Source organism: Vidua macroura, chromosome 7 (assembly GCF_024509145.1).
Source record: "Vidua macroura isolate BioBank_ID:100142 chromosome 7, ASM2450914v1, whole genome shotgun sequence".
Taxonomy (NCBI): Eukaryota; Metazoa; Chordata; class Aves; order Passeriformes; family Viduidae; genus Vidua; species Vidua macroura.
The window spans coordinates 29,251,704-29,273,071 of record NC_071577.1 but is presented as its reverse complement, the minus strand read 5'-3'; the positions used below and the strand labels follow the sequence as shown (position 1 = coordinate 29,273,071).

Sequence of the window (21,368 nt, the reverse complement as noted above, 5' to 3'; positions counted from 1 at the left end):
GGGAGATCTCATGTAAAACCCAGAGGCAGCACATCCTGATGGTTTCCAATGAGGATGAAGTGCCTCTGAGGAAAAATCATTGTGCAAAGTCAGGTCTTTCTAACATTGGAGAAGTGCTAAATATGCATGGAAACCATTTTGATGGGGTTGTAAAAAGTTCTTTAAATATTATCTATGTTTTTAATTGATCTCTGTATGTCTCCCGTGTCCATGTGTTATTTAGCAGTGATACAGGTAGGGCTAGAGGCTCTTTCAGGAATGTTTTTCTCCAAGTGGGGCAAAAACCCCAGTGCTGGGTAACCTAACTGCATTAACCTGATCCCTGGAGAGAGCATCACTGTCCCAGTGTATCCACATATAACTTGCGTGGTTGTAGGTGTCCCTATTCACAGCATGGAATTGATTAAAGTGAGTTGTGAGGCTGTTGCATACCATTTCTAGACTATTTGAAAACCATTTTCTTCAGTGTGACATGCAGACTGAGTGTCATAAAGCCTATGACTGGCGGTGGGGATATGCTGCATTATCCACCCAGAGGACTCAACCTGCCAGGTGAAGCCTCTTGTAAAGCACAAATATTATTAGAGAATCTTCCTTGATTTGTTCCTTTTCTAAAAAAAAAAAAAAAAAAAAAAACAACAAAACAACCTTTCTAGGTTTAGGCATTTGTTAGACATTTCACAGTTGATTCTGAACCATTGTTGTAAAAATGACAATAACTTTAAAAAATAAAACCAAAACCTCCTAAAAATCCAGAAATGATTTCTTAACACAATGCATTTATATGGAGTCTTTCAAAATCTTTTCTGTACTAACAACAGGGTGTCACATGTCAAATTTAGATCAAGGGCTTTTTATGGAAATACTTTCATGGTTTTTGGAAACTAGTTGGGGCACTCTTTATCTGTTCCTTTGCTGTGCTGCTGTTGTTAGGATTCAGCAATGCTTTCAAAAGCAGCATAAAAAGAATGGTTGTGAAATATGGATTGCTACATCTGTAGTTTGAACTGGATATGGAGACAAACCCACTTGAAAGCAAAGAAGTTTTGGGAGGGGAGGTGTTTGTTTGAATTTAAGAACAAGAACAAGAAAAAGCCTAAATAGCTTACTTGATACTATATTTCCAGTCCTGCTTGAAATTAATTTTTCTGTCTGGGTTAGAATGATAGAGATGAAGCCACACACATAGTCCTATGTGCAAATAAGTCTTGGATATGAGTGCAGATTCTTGTTTGCAAATGAAATTTTTGGGGGAATGTAGAAGCCACATTTGTGTTGTATGGATTAACTACTATATATGCATGTTGTACTTGGTATAATATATATTAAAAATCCATATGCACAATGCAAGTCCAGTGCAATGTTAGTTCAAATGCTTATCAGCATTTTTTAAAGGATGAGAAAATCTGTATCAGTGTTAGGGCTCTGTTCTTACTGTGGAAGAACAACTTCTCCTCTCACACTGTTCTGACACCCAATAGGCTTAAATCAGTGTGCAAATGTACCAGTGCAAAAGGAAGCAGAATTTTGTTCCTGGGCATTCATTCATTCATTCATTCATTCATTCATTCAGAAACTGATGAAGTTGGTAGGAATCTACCTACCAGCCCTTAGGGGTTTCAAAATAGGGCTGAGTTTTCTTCTTCCAGTCTTGTTGATAATCACATGTTAATTAAGTTTGCGTTAGTTCTGTTTAATTTTTTAAGCGTCTAGAAATGGTTTCAGAAGCTAATCTCAGTTTCACTTTATATATTATTTTAGACTTTGTATTTCTTAAGTTGGAAGAGTCACACATCTTATCCCAGTTTTCCCCTTCTTAGTCACCTACTGATGAAGATACAAGAAAGAAAAAAAAACCCCAACTTTTGTAGCTGCAGAAAAATCCAGAAAATTTTGAGGGTCTTAAGTGGCCTTTGTGTAAGAGGAGGACACATCAGTCCCTTCTCACCCATTCTTGGCCCATGCACATCACTAAATGTATCTTCCAGTACTGCCTGTTACTGTGTGTAGTGTTGAATTTCAGCTTGATTTCCCCCTAGGACTTCCTGCAATGCCAAGGCCTCCCACTGGCCTTCTGGAAGGATGTAAATGAATTCCATTACTGGTTCCTAAGACTGGTCAGGTTTAAATTCTTGTCTTCCTGTGATGCCTTCCTGATAGAAATGGAGGGAAGCCTTGAGGCTTCTGAGAGGAGTGTGATGTCTGCCTGCCTCCTTCCCCATGCCAGCCTGCCTTGGAGCCTGTGTCGGGCTTTGTGTCCATCTCATTAACAAGTGAGAGAGTGGCTCTGCTCACCTGTGTGGAGCTGTGCCAAACTTGCATGGGGTGGGATCTGCTGGCAGAGAGCTCTAGAGCTTGCCTCCAGCAGTGCATCAGGCTGATCCTTTGTAAGACGCAAGAATGCCCTACAGCAGAGGAGTCTGCAGCCTTTGCTGGTGGTAAAGAAGACATCAGCAGCCAGTTTTATGGCTGTTGGACCCACATGGGTGTGCTCAGAGCTTGTTCAGTTGAGCCAGTGGTTAAAAAGTTTTTGCTAATGATTCCTTCCGTGTCTCGTCTGTAAACAATTGTTTGAATGTACTTACCTGTACTTTGCCTACTGAGCTGTTTTAAAACTAGGTGCTGGTGGAGGTTTGAAGTAGAGCTATCTTGTAGGCTTTTTCTCATGCAAACAAATTTGCCCTTTCTTCTCAAAGTTAGGCATCTCCTTGTCACTTTGGGTCTAGCAGAAGCTTTCAGACTGTGTTATGAATATTTTGAGAGCTCAGAGAAGGAACATAGCACCCAATCGCTCTGTCTGGGCTGCTTGCCATTGTCTTGTCCTGCATGTGTGCCTTATGTGAAGTGGTTTTTTTTGGGTGGGAAGTGTGTGTGTTTCCCTGTTCATATATCTCTGTATGCTTATGGTGGAGACAGAGGGCAGGAGATGAGTATCTATAACCAGTGGGTGCAGTTGTCTAGACTTCTCTTACCTGCTGTGGGTTTTTTCCTTTCATTATTGTGCCTGAAACTGGAAGTCACCCTCTGAATGCAGGATAGCACTGGCATGAGCCCTGAGAAAAAAACTTCAGTCTTGGCTAAGAACTGATGTGTTGAAAAGTATTGATGGAGGCTTTCTTTGGTTACTCTTAATTATCATTTCTTTCCCATTAACTAGAGACAGATAATTGAAGCTTAGCACTGGAAAGGGCATTCTGTAGGAAACAACCCTACCCCAGAAAAGGGATGAACTGATGACCCCCTAAGCTTTCCTAGCTCAAATTTCACTGGCTTTTCCATGAGGAAAGGATAGAACAAGGACTGAGAACACTTTGAGACTTTATATTCATTATCTGCTTAAATAAAGAGAAGGCACACAGAATCTGTTTTCCTCGACACTGATTATTTTAAATAGGGCTCTTCATTACAAGTAGAGTAGCTCTGATCTCTGGATAAATATGAGGGATCTGTAAACAGCAGGGAAAATTCAATGAGCCTGAAATAGAAGTGTGGTCAGGCTGCGTCGACAGACTGTCACAGGAGTGCCTGCCAGCCTGTGCAGGTGGAGCAGGGTATAAAGCACCAGACAGCTAGTTGGAAATCCCAGCGATGGAATTTGGGAGGACATCTGTCACACCTGTCTCTGAAAGGGTGATCACCTTGTCAGAAAGTAATAATTTGATACAGGAAGCTGCATTTAGGAGGCTTGAAATTTTTTGTTGTTGATCCTTTGTAAAGAAGCTACTCTAGAACAGGAGCAAAGGCTATAGAGAGGTAATATTTTTTAATTAAACTGGCTGATAGCAATACAGAAAGCAAAGAAGTTTTTGGACTATGGGCTGTGGCTGTTTCCACTCCCTCCCCTGCATCTCAGCCAGCCTAATAAAAGGTGTTGCCTCTCCCAATAAATTTCTTTTGTACCCTTGATAATTGTGTGTATAGTATGTTAGATGCTGCTGCTGCCTTTGTAAGAAACTTGTTAACAGTGTGATTGTCTTTGCATTCCTCCAGGCCGGATCCGCACCAGGAGGCAGAGCTCTGGCAGTGCCACAAGTGTCACCTCAACGCCTGCTGATACTCGGGGCCGCAGCCGCGCTAAAGTAGTGTCCCAGTCCCAGCGTAAGAATTGCTTTATTCTTGGGGAACAGAACAAAGAGTTATTAATGGGTTTCTCTTGAATTGCAGTAGCACCATCAGAGAATTGGGCTCACTTTGGACATGTAATAAAACAAATCCCCACCTAGCCAGTGTGTACTCCTGCTGACAAACGGGGCCCCAGATCCGAGTGCTTAGTTGTGGCCTTTTTTTACCAGTTGTGCAGCAGAATTTCGTGTCACTGTGGTGTGTAGCTCTAAATAACTGGCACTGTGTCTTGCTGAGACACCCCCTGTGCCTGTAGCTGACTGCTTGCCCTGCCAAGACTCTCCTGCTTATGTGACTCTATTTCTGCATGTGTGAACACGTGAGTTGTCTAAAATTAATGGGGTTTGGCATCAGTTGAAAATAGGACGTTACCTATTTTGTGTAGACATGGGAAAAAGGGTTCTGCTTTGATTCACATGACACATCTGCGCTCTCTGGCTTCCTGACAAGACATGGTTTTCTCCTAGGAGCCACGCATATGGTGCTGCTGCATATTTGTCGTGTGTATCTGAGGAGAATTTTGTCACTCAGACTTTTAAAAGGAACTGGGGGGAGAGATAAACTCCCTGTTATGAGGACCTTCAGCCTTGTGAATAGGAGATTGGGTTTGTGAAGGATCTGTTTGTTCTGAGGACTTGTCTTGCTTTGTACCCCCATTTGAAAGCCCTTCTCTGTTCATTCTTTCATTGCTTTGCTCTGTCATGCTGGAGGGTTGAAAAAGCAGTTTATAGCCTTGTGTTAGACTGGGAGATCTGCATAAAGACATAGTATATTGAACATGGGGCCAAATGGAAATCTTTACATTGAGGTTATAAGGATATATTTGGCCTTTGGGATGCTAATGTAAATTGATTTCTTCAGTGTTGAACCTAGAACTTATCCAAAGCCAGAAATCACCTTTTTTCCCAAAACTTAGTTTGGTGAAAAATGGTCAGACCAGATGAGACAAGTCTCAGAAGTATTTAAATAGTAGTTTTTCTTTAAAGATTATGGACCTAATTTTTCTATAGAATGCCTGATGAAGATTTAGGATGGTCACCTGCTGCCTTGGTCTAGTTTGTTGCGTTTCCAGCCTAGCCCAACCAGATGTGATTTTTATCCTTAAACTACATGTTGCATGGAATAATTTACAAATTCAAATATAATGAGTTGGTCACAGGACCAGATTTTCCATGCCCACACAGTGGATAAGCATGTTGCAATTTCGCAGACTGGGTTGGGGTGCAGTTTAGAGCAGAACTTGGGTCTTGGTTGACATTTTGCTGAGAAGTTGGTCAGCCTTGGGAAGTTTAGTTGCATCTGCACATTAATTCACTGCATTCTGCAGAGGCTTTAGGAGTGACATGTTTGTAAATAAATCTGTCTGTATTGTGTATAGCACAAACCGCATGCTGAACGCTGTATTGTCTTGCTGTCTTTTAATCCACTTTTTGCCTGTCCCTTGGTCTGCCCTCATAATCAAGGATCCAGATCAGCTAATCCTGCTGGTGGTAAGAAACGTTTTCCCTTTCTTGCTTTTTCACGTTATTTCCTTCACATTTTTTAACTGCTAAGCTTTTAGCTTTCCTCATTCTCTCCTAACTATAAGACTTAAAAAACATTTTGTTGAAGTCATAAATCAAAGTGTGTATGGTAGGTGATTTTGCTTTCTCCCACTAATCAAATATGGTAAGCGTATGTTCTGATGTCAAAGCTGGCTCACTGCTGCAGCTCAAACCCTAGGGGCTGAATTCTTCTCTCAGTTACTTCAGTACATCCCTGCTGACACCAGTGAGATGACTTCTAGGTCATGGTGGTGTGTGGAGGACTGGTACCTATCGCTTTGGGCTGGGGAGAATGGAGCTGGCACCTTGTACAGTATTGGAGTATATTTGATTGGTTCAGAATGGCTCTGGCCAAGAAATTGGACGGGGCAAGTAAGTTTATACGTGTGCTATGGTATTGTTCATGAGGCTAATAGAGTTGCATATGTTAAGACAGAAGAACAGTCTTCAACTTTTGTTGTACTCTAGTTGTAAAAGTATTTGGAAATGAAATTTTTGTGAGATGCATTTCAACAAGAAATCTTTGTGAATAGAGGCTCAAAATGTAAGCTTGCCTGAGTATGCTCTTGCAACCCTTTCAAATATACTTTTCCTGGTGTTTCAGCAAATAAATTTAATGTCAGGAATAGTATGGCAACAGCAGATTTTGAGGGACTCACATACTCATTTCTTAGAAGAAATGGGAAGTTATCATGGACTATTCATACAGACAAGGAAATGTAAAACAGGCCAACTATTCAATTTGCTAAAATTTTCATCATGTGAAAAATAACTTAGGTTTAACCAGCCAGATCTAAGTAAGCCAGCATCTCTGTGAGTGTGAGGCTCATGGGATTTACTCATTATTGTGCTGATCTGTTCAGTTCTGGTGGTTTTTTTATTTTTCTTCACTGAATTATTGTAGAAAAGCAGTGCCACCACTGCAGTGTAGCACAAAGCTGCCTGAGCTGCTTTGCAGCAGGTGACCTGTGCCATAAGCCAGGGCACTGCAGCACAGCTCTGCACACAGCCTGGTTGGTGTTGCTTTATGAGGAGGTGAGGCAGCCTGGAAATCCCTTGCTGCTGCAGCAAGGCTGCCCCAGCACCTCCACAAACTTTCCCAAAGCCAACTTGGATGTTCATACACTGCAGTGTCTGCTTGGGCTTGTTCTCCAGGGGCAGCAGAGGGTTGCTGATGTCAGTGTTCTTTGTCCACGGGCTTTCCTCAGTCTTCTTGAAAGCTTATAGGGAACACTCCCATTAGTATTCTGAGGGATTTGGATTAGATTCTTATATAGAACTGATTGTGTTCCAGTTTTGCTGCCAGTGTGTTTAAAATCTTGGGGGGTTTTAATTGTTTGTTCCTCATTTCTGGTTCTCTCCTAGCTGGTAGCCGGTCTAGTTCTCCGGGTAAGCTTTTAGGAAGCTCCTATGGTGGCCTGAGCAGTGGAACATCCAGAGTCCAGCCAGTGCCATCATCCTCAGAGAAGCGCAGCAAGATTCCTCGGAGCCAGGGATGCAGTCGGGAGACGAGTCCCAACAGAATAGGCCTAGGTAAGAACAGTCACTGCAGGGATGTGCTGGCTGGTGTGCTTGAAGGAGGGGCTTTCCTCTTGACTGGGAAACTCTTTATGTTGCTGTTATTCTTCTGAGTTTCTCAGCTGTCAAGTTCATGTGCCTGTGGTTTGTAGGACAATAATTTCAATTTTCCAGGTTGAGCTTATGGTTTCAAAGTAAGCCTAAAGATGTCATGATATGTTTTCGGTTTGAAATTCAACATGAGCAATATTATTAGATCAGGAAGCAAGAATAACCATCAGAGCAAAAAGACCTCATTTAAGCTTATTCCTAAAATGAGTTGAGCAATCTTTACAGTCACATGAAACTAAAGGCAAAAAGCACCTTCTTGGATTATTTTAGAAATTTTGCATTTTAAATGGTTTGCTTCTCTCATGCTTAATATCCTGGAGACACTTTCTTAGAACACGTGTTAAATTTATGTAGTAATTGTTCTGGTTTTGATACTCTCGTCTCAGTGACTGTTATGTAAATATTCTGTAATAGTTTATATTTTCAAATTTATCAGCAGACTTTTTTTAAAGTCAGGTGAGTAAATATCATATATATAAGACTTTGTGTATGTGAATTGAAGTGAAAAGGTATTCAGTGTGCTGTCTGAACATTTTCATTTTTTAATATAAATGATTTTATAAGTTTGAAGCTAATGTAGAAAAACATTTTAAATTATACTGATTCTAAATTATTTTTATCTCCAGAGACTTTGCTAGTAGATTGAAATGAATTAAAATTGTAGCCCTACTGTTGGCAGTTAAAATGATAGCTATTGCCTTAGCAATAGTTTTATATTTTATGTTTGAGCTGCATCTTTATTTAGAGGAGGTCGTTAATAAAGAACTATTTTATTGATTCTTTCCAGTATACTGAAATGAGTTTAAAGCACCTGAGTGTATATGCCATTATGATTCATAAAAAATACTGCATCTTCATTGTGACTGCTTTTCCAAATTCTGTGTTCTTCTCATGTCTGATCTATTTTATGGGCTCTGTATGAATACATTAAGCTTTTCTGTTCATTGCTTTTAAAATGTAAAGTGCCTCCCAAATACTAGAGGTAATTGTTCTGCTATCACTGTGTATAAGAGCATTGTTTTTTAGGAGGAAGCAAAGAATGGTGGATGGTACCATCACACACGTTTAAGCTGATCATCATACTATGTGGTCTGATTTGAAACATTCTTGAGCACCTGAAGGGAAATTACCTTGTGTAGAATCCTCACTCTTGGGTTGCCTGCTTTCAGGTATATTACAGGAGCCTTGAATTCTTTTGAAAGAGTAGTTTGTATAATTTCTCTGACGTGCTCCCTGAGAACATAATCAGTGCTTGTTCTTTGAGAGTGGGAGAGAGATCTGACATGTATCAGATGTGTGGCTTTCACATGTTCCCCCCAGGTTGATGGACACAGCCTGGGTTGAGCTGTTATGGGAACAGGAGTGTCTGACACTTTACTGTTCAGTTGCAGAAATTCTGTCTATTGGATTTTGGAAGTTGTAATACTGACCCAGATGGAGATAGCTTTTGAGCTATCAGCTATATATACCATTATTCCATTGTACTTATTACTTTATAGCATAGTAGCTAACAGTATTTTATGCTTTTTTTTGTTGTGCTGCTTCAGTCTCTATATTTTCTTGATATTTTATTTTGTTTGTTCATTTCATTAAATAAACTCCCACTCACCTTGATTCCAAATACAGAAACCATCCCCTGGAGTTTTTCAGGCTCTCCTGAGGCAGTAACAATAATAGAGCCCTCTGCATATGGATGTCTGTTAGCATCAGTACCTTGCTGCTAGCTTTGATTTCCACGATGACTACAGGTATCCATGAAGTAGATTCCTTCTATGTGCTGGGAAACTTGAAGATCTTGTTTCCCCAGAGGCAGCACAATGAGGCACATTCAATGTTCTGAGGCCCTGTGTGGTCACCTGTATGTCTCTGCTTGTGACACTTCATTTTTAAGCCTGCCTCTGCTGTCTGCTCAGTGAGTTTTACGAGTGGTGATATCCTCTTGGGGAAGGAGGAGTGCAGTCCACTTAATCTTGAGCGTTTCTTTGGGCTCCTTGAAGGAGATCATGTGCTCAAGCAGGTGATGTCCATTACCTATGGATTGAAAAATATCAGCCTGGAGTTAATTCTGTTGGATCCTCTGCAGATCATGTGGCACAGCTGGTTCTGAAAGAAGTGAGAGATGCAAGACAGCCATTCTCCAAAAAATGGAGCAAGTACAGCTGCCTATCAGCTTCAGCAGCAGCACTCTTTCTGTTGGGATTATGCTGTGTACATTTACTGGAAATCTGCAGGCTGTTCTTGACTTGCCTTGACTGGGTGTTCCCCACTACAGAGCTTTCCTTTGGCTGTTTGGCAGAATTTCAGACTCTAAAATGCTGGTATTGATGTAAGAAAGCGTCTGCTGATTTTTAGTCTCCACTTAAGAATCATTAAAATTCACACCCTAATGAAATACCAGTTTCTTCCAAGTGGTAGATTGGTAAACAGGGGCACTTTCATGTTCTGCTGGTGATACTTGTATCTGTTGGGTTCCACTGGCATAAGACTGCTTGATAGTGTGTTTTAATATTGGTGTGAGCCATGTCTAAGTGACTTTCCGGATAAAATTGGTAAAACTTGGATGTACAGTACACATTACAAAGTTGGAGTATTATTGGAAACAACCCATTCTTGTCCTGTCCTAGACTTTCTCACAGCAGAGCTGGCTGTGGACACACTGTCTGCTTTCATGCTGCCTACTCCTCTTAATCCATTTTGCTACTCGTTCACTTGATTTCTGTCCAGCTTTTGGGGGTTGAGAATTCTCCAATTGAGACTTGGTCTGTTTTCTTTGCTTTTGCAACCTGCACTGCAGAGACAGGCTGTCACAGTGTGAGAGACTTAGCTAAATGACAACACTGCTGGCCTTTACTGCTGTCAGTGTCTAAAGGAAATAGTCTGAGTAGCTGATAAAAAATCTTCTCTACACAACATGATGGTGAAAATGTGAGGCAGGTGCCTGGGAGTCCACAGCAGACTCATCCTTCAGTTCTTTTCAATCCTTTTTTTTTTTTTTTTTTTTCTTGATTTTCTTTTGTATCCAGTAACACGCAACACTTTTATTTGACCATTAATCCTGAAGTACCCAGTGTTTGGCTTTGAGTGCTCTGTTTGTAAAGTCAGTATTATGCTTCATCTGTAGCATTGTCCTACACTAGTAGGACAATGCTGTTAAAATGCATTTTCTTCATGCTGCTGCTCTTAGCTGGTATGGAAGGAGAATCTGCTGTGTGCATCCACTAAGTTTTGTAATCATTCACATCTCTCCCTCTCTAAAGAGCCTTTACTGTTTTTAGTATGGTTGTATTATAGAAAAGATGGGCAGATCTTCTCTGTTTAAGAGAAATTACTGCTTGTGCAAACCTTATGTGAAGGCTGCCATTATTTACATCTAAGCATGAGACCCAAGAATGAGAAGTTTGCTTCTAGAGAGTCTGCAATTTCAAACCAAGTATTTGTGTGGAGAACTTTAATGTTACTTTTACCTGTTGTTCACCTCAGCTTTTCCCCTTGTATATCTGAGATGGGATTATTGTACTCATGGACCCTAATTTCATCCAGTTCTTATAAATTAGTCTGTTTTATTTATTGTAAGACCATCTAACTCAGTACCATTAGACATTATGGTCATCTAATCAGCTTGGTTGATAGCTCATCTCACATTGTCTGACATCAGAGATCAACCATCAGAACCATTAATTCATCGCAGAGATATGAACTGGGTTTTGCAAAACTGGGAGGGATTTGACAAAGCAAGAATCTGTCAGAAGTCTCTATTTTAATTTTAAAACCTAAATATGAAGGTTTCTATTTTGTTCTGTACTGTTTTGCTTGAAGGATGCTAATATATCCATTTTATGTGAGGACAGTGAAGTACTGTAGAGGAACTTCACCTTGAGTCTAGGCATTTAAGTTCTGTATACAAACCGATAGAGATTTGTAAGAATATATATATATACTGAAGCATGCAAATGACATTATTTTTATAAAAACAAGGATACAGTCAAAGTATTAGCACGTTCATGTTATGCATATGTACCTCTGCTGTGTTGTCACCAAAGCTGGTAGGTTAGGTTTTACTCTGTGCCTGAGAAAACTCATCAACGGCGATTCCTGAACACTTGAATTATGCTACTGCCTTTTAAAAACAGTCATTAAATTCTCCTGACAATTAACTGCTGGTTTTTGCCTTAAGAAAATACTGTATTCTTCATCAGGCATAAAGCTTACTAAATAACTTTCTGCAAACATTTTTAAAACATTCAGGGTCTCAAACATCTGCAAGCATGTAGGGTTTTGTACAAGTAAAGAATATAGTTTAAAACTCCCCTGAAGTGTGCATATAAAACCATAAAGATGAACTAGAAATGTCTGTGGAGCAGAAGTTAGCTTCTGTTAAATATCTGAAGCTACTGCTCTTTTCAAATTCAAATCACTTTTTAACCTGTCTTTCAGGTATTCAGGTTCTAAATATTTTTTCCCCAGTATCTTTCATTGGAGAAAGATATCTATGCAAGTCTGTGCAGTACACCTTTTTTTTCCTTAGGATGTTTGTTCAAAAAACTCTTCTTGTGAAAGACAAATATATGTAAAAACTTTATATCAGTATTAACTTAAAGAAATTTTTGTCTGCTGATTTGTTCCAGAGGGATGTTTATTTTAAAATTAGGGAAGAAATATTCTGGAAGGGTTTCTTTCAGCCTCATCTGTTTTGCAACAGTAGAGCTTCCCTAAATGATTGAAGATTCCTGCTCTACTTGAATAACAAAACTTGGATTGCTTAAGAAAATAGCAGACTGTCAGCCAGACATTAATGCTGCTGAAATTTCACATCACAAACACAGCTCAGCATGTAAGGTAGTTGGTTTGTAAAGAGCCTGAGCAGGCTGCTGCAAATTGTAATTACTAATGTAATAATTACCATAACTAACAGAACTGTGACTTGACTTTGAGCTTTCTGTCCTCATTAAACTTGTTCACCTTCTCTGAAACTCTCCATGCTGCATGCTAGCACGGAGCAGTCGTATCCCCCGACCCAGCATGAGTCAGGGGTGCAGTCGTGATACCAGCCGTGAGAGCAGTCGAGATACAAGCCCTGCTCGGGGCTTCCCTCCACTTGGTGAGTAGGCATTGGAGCTTTAAGGGTCAATATGTTTTTTCCTTTTTCCCTTGTTGTGATTGCCCTTTCAAGACACTGCTAGGTGGAATGAGCTCTTTTCTGTCCTCTGAATTCCTGACACTCCCCATTTCCAACCCTGGTTTTTTTCCCCTTCTGTTTTTCTTCTGCATGCTTCAATTCTGGTTCTCAGCATTTCTCTGTTAGTAGGGAAATAGCTTAGTTTGAACTTTTGCAATTTTTAGTTTCATTGAATCAGCTTGTATGGGGCTGTGCTGCTTTGCTTAGTAACACTGATGAAAATCTATGGGAGGGCAAGCCTGGATTTTCTAGGTCTCAGTGAAGTAGTTTTGTAGCATTGTAGCCTGTTGTTGAGTGACTCAATTATTCATGATTCGATTTTCTTACAGCTAGCTATAGTTACAGTATATAATTTCTATTCTGAATCCTCCAGTGGAGATAGCAGCTCTCTTTTTGTAGAGGTTTTACAGGACAGTCAATTAAGTTGCACATGCTGTAGGAAACTTTGTCAGGCAGTGTAAAACCAAGGAAAGACTGAAATTTTAAAGGACCATCATTAAACTGCAGTTAAGGTGTACAGTACAAATAGAAAATCTTATTACACTTACCTTATGCAGAAGTTTTTCTGCACAATGCTGAATACAGCAAGATAGTTAATGTTTCTGATCAAATGCCATATCATATGTTCAACCAAATACATTACTTCTTGTATCAAAACTTGTCATCTCAGACATGAAATACAGTTATCTCCAGGCCCTCTTCCTTTATGTAGTAATTTAATAAAGAATGGTGTTACAGTATCTATTTTGCACATAGTGACAAAATACAGTTGTGTGATGTAATGTGTAAATGGAACACAGCACAAGTTTTAATTTTGGAGAAGCCTTTGGGTTCAATGACTTCATTATATTGAGCTATAAAATAATCTGTTTACATTAATATCTCAACTTCTGGTGAAAAATGGAAGGAGTTCAACTTTGCATTCATAACTTGGTTCATAGCTCTTTAAAATAAATAGATGAACATTTTATTGATTAAATGAAGCTGATTTCATACCAGATCTAGAAAAAGACAGTAGATCCACAACTGTGGCTTATTTTTATAGTTAACCTGCCTAGCTTCAATTTTGGATGAAGCTTTTTTCCTCCAGCCAAAACGTATAAGTAGGCTGGATTTCAGTGTTAGCTTGTCAGTGTTCTGTGTCACTGTGCTGTGTTTTGTTTATTTTATTGAAAATACAGTCATTGAAGTACTGTCTTGACCCTTGTTCTGAAAAGCAAATGCAGTGTATCAGAACCGTGGTTGGTGTGAGCTTTATACACTTCCACTGATGCTGAGTCTGATTCTTACACTGACTATAAAATCTCAGTTACAGATATGTTATACTGTTTTATTGTGAGGAAATTGTGAGGATAGAGTAATGCATTTCTAGATTTTTGTTAGTAGGTCATAAAGGTTACATGGGGAGGAAATATCAATGTAACAACAGTAACCCAATGTAGTTGTTACCGTATTACCTTTTTCTTGTGTTTTCATTGAAATGCTTTAAGATCAAATGTGTTCATGAACTTGTTAATTATGTGGTGTGTAATTCATCTCAAAGAAATTTATATATATCAGTTTAAGCCAAAACAGTGTGGTTCTTTTACAGTATTTCTAGAACCCAGTTAATCTCACAATAAAGCAAAGGTAATATAATCCTGCTGTTCATAGTCTGGTTTTGCTTATAATGATTAACTTGTATATTTGTGAATTATATTTAGAGTAACTAAATGGTAATGACAAGATTCTTGCATTTAATGGTATTATGGTCAGCGTCAGCACTGACATCCTATTGTTTTGGGGCTGCAGTGCAGGCATGCATGTCTGTGTATCATGAGTCCTGCTTCCTAAGTTAGTAAAAACAGTCAAGAGTGAATCTGTACTCAGCCTCCTTGCAGAGATGTGGGTGTTTGAAATTTTTTTGTTATTATTGTTTCTCCCTGGGCCTTGATCTTGCAGTGGTGTCCATAGGGGCACAGTGGATGGCTTGGGGGAAAGCAATTGTGACCTACAAACCTTAATTGTGAAGTTCAGTCCATAATCCTGCACTGATCATGCTAATCTTTCATGAGTTTACTTACAATGTCAGTGGGATAGTACTCTTGAAAAAATGCGTGTGTTCTCCATGTCCAAAGGCCATATTGCATATAGCTTTTAGTGAAGCTCTTAAAGTCAGAAAACCCCAAAATTTTATTTTTCTCAACGTTGCTGATTCCTATTCATTATATTTGTGTTTATGAATGCTTTGCCTTAAACAGAAGACTTAGAATTTTCTGGTGCACACTTATGTGCGTAATTGACAAAGCCTATTTTTATTGTAAGGTGATTCTGCTTTATTTTTTCAGTTTCTTGACAGTACTAGTTATGATGTTAAAGCAACAAGGCCTTCAGTGAGTCTGTGGTGATGAATTGCTTAAATGAACAATCGGTTTCTTGGGTCAGTTGCTTTGAGCTGGTGAGCATGTCTTTGCTAGACATAGGGAAAACTTCTTTAAAAAGACAAAATTTCTGTAATTTGGGAATGACTGGGCCCATTTTTCATTTGCTTTCATAAAGAATTCACGTGTATGCTGAAGCCAAGAACTGAAAACCGCTCCAAAGGCATTTTGTGATTGATGTGCTGCTAACAACTGGGAATTAAAGTGGAAGCTATATTTGGCTTAGGCTCCTCTGCTACCGTGTGCGCTCCATTGCTTTTAACAATTTGTATACATGTGTCGTTCTAGATGGGTGTGTGATGTGCATATTCTCCTTAGCTCTGCATGTACATATTGAGGTTCAAGAAACATGTATGCAAAATTTGTTAAAAGCAAGAGACCTTTGGAAGGAGCAACACCTGAATATGTGTGTACGTGTGTTTATTTGGAAAAGAAACCAACCCAAGGACTTCTACAGTGGTTGGTGACCTCCCTGTATGACTCTTCCTACTTATGTGGTTACGCATTCTCTTTGTTAACGTTGATTTTATTATGTATAGGCTAGAATGTTGTGGAAAAATACCTGCAAGCACAGTTCGTAACCATTCCTCATGGCTTCACTTTGGGGTTTAGAGACATCTAAACCCTTCTCTGTAGTTACATGCTCCACGTTCTCGTGATGGCCGCCTGCCAGACCTGCAGGTCTGGAACGTGACTGATGTGCATCGGGGTGTTTTTGCTGAGCTGCACCCAGTTTGGGACTGTTCCAAATGAGTTTTGTCATGCATCATGTTAATGGTCATGAGGGGAAGGGGGGAAGCTCCAGGCGGAGGCGTCGCTGTGGGGCTCGCACTGTAGCTGTTCCGCATCCACATGCAGCGCCATTCCCTGTCACTATGAAACACTCTGCTGGTAGCAGTCACACGCATCCCCTTTGGATTGTGGCATTTTCTGTCTTGGGTTCAATGTGTGTTAATCCTGTGGGTGTTGCCATTCCTTCTACTTGCAGCTTCTCGACGTCATTCCAGGTCCACTAGTGCTCTCTCCACTGCTGATTCTGTTGGGCAGTCAGGTGAACAAGCGCTAACTGCATGAATCCGCTTCTTATACGTAGTCTTGTTTTACACCATCTTAACATTTGCCATCGTGTGCATCAGCCAGCACTTGGCATGTGCTTCTCACCGCTGCGGGGCTTTCTGTTCTGGTTTTGTTCAACATGGCTTTTTGTTTTGAGTTTCATTTATTGGATGTTTTTAATTTTGTGTATTTTAGGAACATTGTGAACAGTGTTTAAACAAAGGGTGATCCAGGGCTTTCTCAGTTCTGTAAATTGGATCAGTTGTGCAGCATGGGCTAAATCCTGACTGATGCAGAGTACTTGCAAATTCTTTTTCCTCTTCAGCAGTGTAGCACTTTCCAGTGTCTAGGACAGGATCCCAATGGATTTCATCACATTTATTACTAAATATTCTGGACTCCTGTCTCTATTCATGAAAGTTCTTTGTGGGATCCCCTCCAAAATACACAAAAGCAACAAAAATTAAGCACCTGATGAGCTTTCAGACTGAACTTTGGAGCATAACACATGCTGATCCATCCTTCATATAATTCTCAGGGCCTTGTCCCAAAGTACGTGGAATTTTTTGAAAGAAAAAAAATCCCTTAATTTCACTGGGCTTTGCATAATGTGACATGTAATGAGAAAAATCTGCAGATTCCAGTTACTTCTGTCCTTCCCCTGTACTGGATTTGCAGTTATGGAGAACCTGTAATTCCTTTCGAAATAAGGATATTTTACAGGGAATCTTAAAAATAATTGAATGAGGGTTAGCTTTGGGACAACAGAGACATAATTGTGGGGACAAAGATAATGTAGAAGATGAGGGCTTCAGTGTTTTCTTGGAGGCTAAAATCTTATAAGGAATTTGTTATACTGAAAGTTACTTAATTAAAACACCCTTCAGATAGGGAGTGAAAAATATTCTGTTTCTCATGAGTCTAGTTAAATGGCTATCACTTAACTAAAACTCTCAAAACATTTCCCTTATCATGTTATTTGACAGAAATGATGCAAGCTGATTTGACTGCCATTTTTCAGATAACAATTTGAATTTATATTTAACTCAAATAATTAAAAATATTTAAAATAGCTCAGTTGTGATACAGATCTAAGCTTTGTTTGCTTTTGGCTTCCTGTGATAGTCACTTCATGTTTGGCTGCTGTGGTTTGGTACAAAGCATAATCAAATTTTGTATGGTTACCTGTGTACTACAGAAGGCCAAAATGCTCTAAAAAATGGCAGAATAGGATTAATAATGGTAGTTGCAAATTTTCACTAAGTTTGTAAGAAGTATAATGAATGAATCTAGCCAGGGAGACAAGGGAACGTGGTCAGAGCATAATCTGCAGATTTCTTGCCCAGTAACATTGGGCTTGAATGTACTGGTTATTCCTGGAGCCAGGTGTGTTCCCAGCCCCACATCAGAGATACGTTGAGGTCTCTCCTGTGGTCTTATTTCAGCACTCCAGGATGGCAGCAGAGTCTTGGAGAGAAGCCTGGAGTAATTTGGGTGTTGTAAATTTAAAAATCATGGAACAAAGTAGTTCAGAAGATTCCTGATAGCCATGGAGATAGAAGTTAGCATGCCACACTGTACTTAATGTGTTAAAAAAAGCTCAGTTTTGTTTCTTTATGCTGGGTATTTAAAATTATCTACAATTGAATTATTTTGTCATTTTGTTCTTCATTTAAAAAAAAAAAAAAAACTATCTTCCCTTTTCTAATGTAATACTAAATTTATTCAAAAACAAATGACAGTGGTATTTTGCATGCTATGTAGTTTCAAAAGTTAAAGCCAAATTTTGATCTCAGTAACACTTGAGTAGTGTAATTGGGTTGGATTTAAATATAAATATAAAACAAGTCCAGAACTTACTTCAAGATTTACAGCCCTTGTACTGTACCAGATCTCATTTATGCTTAGGAAAATCCTGGTCGTCTGTACAACTTTATAGTGTATATATATATATCTCTGTAGTGGTGACTTGAGTTTCAGTCAGACCTACTGCATTATCATATCTGTGCTTCTGTTAAGAGTGCACAGATTTTTCCTTTTTAGGAATAAAGCACTGTTTCATCTTCATATTTGAAGTTATTCTTCAACCCAAGTGCATTAAAAAAGGGGATAGTAATAACACATACAACTTTTATTTCTTCGTGAAATGTCATTATTTGATTACTTTTTGGCAGTAGTTCTAAGAAGTTTGTTTATTTTTTTTCCCTTGTAATGTGTTTTGTAGAAAATGTGCTTTTGTTGTAAATCAGAAATGTCTTGTCTGGGTACGTAACTCTAAGAAACAGTAAGTTTTTATAGGTATCACTTCTGTTTGAAATAAATATTAGTCTGCAGGGTTTTTTTCTTTTCTAAATACTTTGGACTTTAAAAATCTTCCCTATTTCTCCACAGTAGCTTAATCTTGAATAAAGCTTTGTAATTAGGACAGTAGAACTGGCCAGCTTCAATCTCTGATATAAATTATGCATATCAGCGTGAGCTAATCCCTAAAAGATAGGTGCATAAAAGAGAAAGCAATGAAATTTTGTGATATGCAGTATTTTCCCCAAAAACACATTAAGCTGCTGAATACCATGTTTGGCCTCAGTTTTGAGCAAATCCACAATATGGTTCAGCCATTTGATAAGCAGTATTTTTCCACTGTTAAATTAAATATAGATGAACTATTAAAAGACCTGTGTGACTTGACCCCTCTCTCCTGCTGCTCAATGTGGATCAGCTGAAGGTCTCTTAAATGTGTTTGTGCAGCTTGATCCATGCACCGCTGAATTTGCTGGCAAAACTCCTGTTGGCATGTGTGGGTACAGGGACAGAGGTGTAACGTATGTTCCAGGAGGGGTAGTTTTAAGTCCTCCATGAGCAAACACAAGCCCACACGGAAAAACTTGGAATGTCATAACCAATCTTTCTGCTTATAGACCAGAGCCAAGATCCCAGTATCTGGTATCTGATCTGCCCCCCTCTAGAAGGACTCAGCTGCCAGAACCTGGCCTGTGATACTTAAGTTACTGATTCTGTCATAGCTCTGCTAGTGGACCTTTCTGAATTTGGCTTTGCTAAAAAACCTAATTTCAATAACATTTCTGGTAAACTGGGCAAATGATAAAGTAAACGAATTAATATTAGGAGTGTAAATGGCATTTTAGACTCAATGCCATTGCTTTGGATGCCATTGAGAGCTTTGCCATCAAATTCAAAGGGAAAAAAGATTATATTTTCTGCTCAAAACCAGTTTTGATATGGAGCTCTGGAATTTAAACTTCTTCTCAAGAGAACCAGAAATTGCAGTCACTTCACAAGTGAGTTATTAACTTAATTTTTATACTGTGAAGGTGTAGGGGTATATTCTACTGGTTAATCAAGCCTTGAGACATAAAATAGACTAATCTGGTGCTGCTAGTCTCACATCCTTGGCTGAGGGAGAAGGCTGCAGGATAGATGAGTGCTCGAGTATTTACATGTTCTGACACTGGGCATGGTTCTGTCTCTCTGAGGTTAATGAGAAGCTCTCTTGATTTCTGAGAGTGCCAGATTGGGATGGGCATGTCTGCCTCTTGACATTAAAATAAAACTCAGAGACAACTGAGTAAAAGGAAACAGAAAATAGATTCCCTGTTTAAAGTAAATAAATGAAAAGTTGCCCTGAGGATCCAAAATTGCCTCCAACACCCAACAAACAGTAGTTTATTTCTTACCTAATGGCAGACTCTCTGGAGCTCTGGGTAAAAGGGCTTTTAATGGAAAAGCACTGTGAGTTCCCAGAGTCCGTGGGGAGAACTACTCAGGCACCTGATTAGGATTCCAAATGAATGTGAATTCATTTAACAATCCCTTTCACTGTTGTCTTTTGTGCAGACCGGTTTGGACTCGGACAGCCAGGCAGGATGCCTGCTTCTGTGAATGCCATGCGAGTCCTGAGCACCAGCACAGATCTGGAGGCTGCTGTGGCCGATGCACTGGTAAGAGGAAAAATACAAAATGCTTCCAACACCGGAAAGTGGCTTAAAGTTACCTGTACGTATGTTCTCCTCTTTCTAAGTAGCTTTATTCTGATTGTGCCAGTGTCTGATGCTGTAGAGTTACCTTTGGCTGTTTTGACTTTGGGTATACTGGCAGCAGTATATTTTTCCTTATTCCATGTCAGTTCTCTGCAGCTGTCATCAGACAGAGTGCTGTGGCTTGGTACTACAGCTGCAGGATGGGTTGAATCAGCTGTTTGCCTTTCACTTGGCTGTCAGAGGATGTGCCCAGCACTGTGACGGTGCTTGGCACTCATGGGGTCAGAGATTTCCATCAGTCCTGTTACCTGCATGAAGATTTTGTCAGAAAAACAGTGTTCTCTGTTAGTGTCAATTCCTGACCAGGTTTTAGCAAGAACAGGTTTCTGCCCTGTGTTATTTGCACCTCAGAGAGCTCATAACTTGGCTTGCATGGAATCTGTACCATTTCATGCTGTTATGGTGTAAGTTAAATTGTATTTGTCTAGTTTGCTGCTAATACTTTCAAACATTCATTGCTTTTCCTAGTAAATTTTATGTCATTTTAAAAAATTGTACTGTCCCATATAATCTTATTGTACTATGGTATCTCTTGGATAGAACCCAGAAAGTGTCTTCTGCTTTTCAGAAGGCACATGATAAGCCTTTGTATGTACCTTGAATATTTGGGGGAGCAAGGATGTGTAGAAGCAGGAGAAATTATTGTACAGTGCTAGCTGGTTACCCATTGGTCTTCTCCAGATGTAGACCTGAATGAGGGAAGGATTTCCTGATGTATCTTGAAACAGATCTCTCAGAATTTGTCTCAGATGCACTTTAAGGAAGATGAACCATGTTGTGGTAGATGGCCTTTCTCCATTTCCTAGTTCACTTTCCCCACGGATGGCTAGTATTTTCCTTTTTATGTCTGATTACCACTCAGCTCATGGCACCTATTAGAGTACTTCTAGAAAAATGGCCCTTTTTACAAAATTTATCTTTCAAAACAAAGAAAGCATTTGTGAACAAAATAAGGTAGAACAGTGTATAATGGATGGCACTCTTGCATTTAGTGGACTGAATCACTAGTGAGCATTTTCATCACCAAATGTAACAGCTTGTGAGCCCATTTCTGCTCTCAGCACCTCAAATTTGCTACCAGAGCAGTTCAAGACATAACTACAGACAATTGGTTTGCCTGTGTAAATGAAATCAGGCTTTATCCCTGCATTTGAGCAGCTGCTGAATACAGGCTTCTTAAGGGAGGAGAGTGTCACAGTATTTCAATTGTCTGCTGAGCCCTGAGATTTCTTTGGGTGTGACTTAATCTTCAGCAAGAACTTAAAGAGTGCTCTTTTAAGTATTCCAGCTTTGATGTTAAGTAACATTAAGCTGAAATGTTAAAATTTTGAAGGGTTGAACACTTAAAAGGGAAATACTTAAG

At 39.4% G+C, this 21,368-nt stretch overlaps 1 protein-coding gene across 1 annotated transcript in view; it reads left to right on the top strand.

The window, feature by feature from the left end:
* Window positions 1-21,368, top strand: part of CLASP1 (cytoplasmic linker associated protein 1) — a 170,016-nt gene that overhangs the window by 96,039 nt on the left and 52,609 nt on the right. Inside the window, exons 20-23 of the mRNA XM_053983207.1 lie at window positions 3,991-4,098; window positions 5,586-5,612; window positions 7,032-7,199; window positions 19,803-19,906. Of these exons, the coding sequence (XP_053839182.1) occupies window positions 3,991-4,098; window positions 5,586-5,612; window positions 7,032-7,199; window positions 19,803-19,906 (407 nt within the window). The remainder of the gene's footprint in view (window positions 1-3,990; window positions 4,099-5,585; window positions 5,613-7,031; window positions 7,200-19,802; window positions 19,907-21,368) is intronic.